We start from the raw sequence: 3800 nt of genomic DNA on the forward strand, positions 1-3800 counted from the left end.
TATAAACAAATACTACATACTAGGGGTGTAACGGTACACGTATTCATACCGAACATTTTCAGTATGGGTCTTTCGGTTCGGCATGCATGTGTACCGAACATATACAGCTCTGTTTTAACCACTGGAAACTTCCAGTTTTATATATTGTTACCTTTGATAAGAAACAAAGTCTCATTTTCAAATTATGTCCATTTTGTCAGGAAATTCGAACAATAAATGCGACAGATCACTGTATAAACGCCTCAGTTCAAATGGCAGCGCGATCATCCCTTCCTCTTTACTACTAGATTTAAAGGCACAATATGTAATTTTCGCCGCTAGAGGGCACATATTCAAAACAAACAAAGAGACAAAGGCGTAGTTTGATGACTTTGTGACTGAGTGTGGAATCATGGGAGTTGTGGTCTTCATCTCCACAGCCGACGCAATCCGATGGGACTCGGGCAGAAATCATGTTCATGGATGAGCTAATGGATTTATTAACGTAGTAGAATGAATCAGGGTGAGGCTGAAAGCCGTCGAAGTGAAACGAGGCCGCTGAACAAGCGTGACACACGGCTCGAAAGCAGTGGAGCTTTTATTATGCCACAGTCGACCGCTTCCGCTCCTTCCGGTCGTGCGTATGTGGGGTAAAGCAGCGGAGCTTTTATTATGCCACAGTCGACCGCTTCCGCTACTTCCGGTCGTGCGTATGTGGGGTAAAGCAGCGCTGTTTTATCATACTAGATACATTTGAGAGTTCTGTTATACTGCTACTCTGTGTGGTCGTCACCGGTCTATTAAAACACACAACATATTAAAGCGTCTTTGGTGTTTCCATGTTTTCTACAAAACAAAACCGGAAATCGAGGGGTTATGACGGCATTGGCAGGCGACACAATGACACTATGGACACGGTCCGTGTCACTAGTTAAAATTGCTTATTTCTCTGGATTTAAACATTCTTCGAAACATTTGGGATAATGTAAGTACACAAGTCAGCAAAATATATAACACTGTTCTAGTGGCTTTTGGATATTTTAATGAAAAAAAACTTGAAATAAACATGAACGAACATCTCATGCATCATGTAATCGCTCAATCAGTGTTTCAACCGCGGAAAGACGGCAATAAAACAGCTTGTAACCAAAGTGTAGCATTTCATTAACTCAAGTCATCAGTGTCCACAGCTCGTTAGTGTGCTATAAATAAAGTCTAGAGAAGAGCATTTCGCGAAATATTAGACTATATACTCGTTACATTTTACTTTACCTGTTAGTGATGGCTTAATTATTAAATGTGTGTTTAAATAAATCTGTTATGAATTAAGTTATGAGAGCCAATGTGAAAATTATTATATTTCAACAACAAATATACATTTTATCATTTAGAAGTTAATTAAAAAACTGCATTATGTGCAATTTACATGTTTGCATATACATATATTTTTAAGTTGAGTGTTATATTTAAAAATAAATAACTGAATTTAAGTTTGGGCTCTGTTGTTTATTGTAACATTATAGTAATGTTAAAGGGCTCACTATGGAAACTACTAAGAAAATGTAAATTATAATTAAATGTATTTAAAGAAAGAGGATTTTAAAAAAAATAATTATTAAACCAGTTTAATAAAAAAATAAAAAAATAAAGCAAGCTTTTAGTTTTTCCCCCTGCTGTATCAAACAGTGACGTCGAAAGCGAGGTACGTACCGAACCGTCATGTTTGAGTACCGTTTCACCCCTACTACACACATAACCTAGTGAACTATAAACAGATAGATTAGTGGTGTACCTGCACTATGGGGAGAATGTTGACCAGCGGGGCACTTCTGCTGTCCTCCAGAGAGACTGGAGCTACAAAACTGAAGCCTTTGAAGAGCTGGTGAGCGTTTGCACTGGGGGGAATGCCTGGAGAATCTGCCAAACACACACAAAAACACAACTCAAGCCTTCAACGGCATCTCCAGCAGCAATATCTGAACAGCACTAGCTCTCGTCTCCATTGCACCTTTGGGAGTTTTGGCTGTGAATTCTGGGTCGAAGCAGAAGGTGTCGTCTGGTTTCCCTGCAGCAGGTTTGAATGGAGGCTGAAGTTCTCTTCGGTACAGTTTCTACAATCACAAACAATAAACACATGCTATACACTCATATAATATGTTCCTCCTGCCACACGTGAAAAAGGTAAAGACTGAAGTTAACATGAATCAGCTTTAACAACCCATGGTACGTGTGACAGAGTCCGCAGGACATTCTGGACTGGATTTGGTTTCTAATGATAATGGGGTCAGAGCTGAAGGTGAGTTTGCAGTGGACAGTGAGGCATCATGGGCCACTGAACGCCTCTCCACATCCTTTTCAACTCTTATTTGCTAAGAATACCGTTACAATCTTCATCACATTTTCAGAAAGGCTGCATTACCTACAACAGTAACCTAAAAGAAACACTAGTAAGATACTCATCATCTACTGATTAAAAAAGAAGAAGAAAAGTCGTTTCAGAGGTGGAGCGAGTTACATTTTAATTGAAGATCATGAAGTTTTCTTTTTTTCTTTGGAATAAAATAAGATGCTTTTACATGTACAGACTATGCAAATTCAAGCACATCTTTCTGTTTAGTGCTTACATGTTAGAAAACACTGGTAAATCAGCCACGGCAATATCTCAAGATTAGAAGCAACATTATACATTATCAAGCTCAGTTTTGACACTGTGTGCAAACAAAGCCATAGGATTAATGGGTTGAGCACAAAAGGTTAGGACACTCTGACGTAACAAGGCTGCTGTCAAGCAGTGCGTCAAAATGAAATCACTTTGATTGCTGTTGCGATGTGCCTTCAGTTGATAGACATTTACATTACATTTAGTCATTTAGCAGACACTTTTATCCAAAGCGACTTACAAATGAGGACAATAGAAGCAATCAAAACCAACAAAAGAGCAATGATATGCAAATGAGAAGTCTCGGTTAGCCTAACACAGTACACGTAGCAAGGTATTTTATATATATACATATATATTAGGGCTATCAATCGATTAAAATATTTAATTTTGTCATGAGTTTGTCATGAGTTAACTAGTGATTAATCGCAACTTAATCGCGCATTTTTATCTGTTGTAAATGTACCTTAAATTAATACTTTTCACGTTTTTAATACTCTAATCAACATGAGCATGGACAAATATGGATGATTTATGCAAATGTATGTTTATTATTAGTGAAACCATACTCAGCATAGAGCATGAAGACTAGACATGTTTCATAGGTCATAGATGTTTTTCAAAGAACTTGTTCATGTCTATTAGACACATGAAAACATAGAAATACCAGGTTCCCATTACTTCTTTCTTTGCACCGAGCAATTTACTTACACAAGCCTGTTCACATTATTTGCAGGAGGGGCAGCTCACTTCTTCTGAACATGCAAAATGTACATTTATTATTTATTAATACATTTGTTTGCCTCTGTGCCCACATACTGTAATTTACTGAACCTTAAGTTCATCTGAACAAATAAGTTTTAAATGTATGAAGAGGCAGAAAAAAAGACACAAAGCCATATGATGTTTTACTGCAATTTAACGGGGTTCATGCATGAAAGTGGCTAAAGTCTGCACAGTAAGAACAGGAGCGTGAAGAGGCTCATTATGATTTGATGCTGACTAAATGTAATCTGTGACTGATGGGATCTCTCTGGGAAGCGGTTATTCTCCTCTTCATGGTCAGTGGATCAGCATTTGGTGTTTCAGACGCTCCTGGCTGTGATCATTAGTCAAACACAGCTTGATCCGGCAGCCACACACACACACACACACACGGTCA

At 38.1% G+C, this 3800-nt stretch overlaps 1 protein-coding gene across 1 annotated transcript in view; it reads right to left on the minus strand.

Moving 5' to 3' along the window:
* The window catches only part of LOC107688607 (ribosomal protein S6 kinase alpha-6-like), a 39372-nt gene that overhangs the window by 6611 nt on the left and 28961 nt on the right, over window positions 1-3800 (minus strand). Inside the window, exons 10-11 of the mRNA XM_016486320.1 lie at window positions 1988-2090; window positions 1772-1896 (exon numbers count right to left, since the gene is read on the minus strand). Of these exons, the coding sequence (XP_016341806.1) occupies window positions 1772-1896; window positions 1988-2090 (228 nt within the window). The remainder of the gene's footprint in view (window positions 1-1771; window positions 1897-1987; window positions 2091-3800) is intronic.

This window comes from Sinocyclocheilus anshuiensis, unplaced genomic scaffold (genome assembly GCF_001515605.1).
Source record: "Sinocyclocheilus anshuiensis isolate Anshui unplaced genomic scaffold, SAMN03320099.WGS_v1.1 scaffold557, whole genome shotgun sequence".
Lineage (NCBI taxonomy): Eukaryota > Metazoa > Chordata > Actinopteri > Cypriniformes > Cyprinidae > Sinocyclocheilus > Sinocyclocheilus anshuiensis.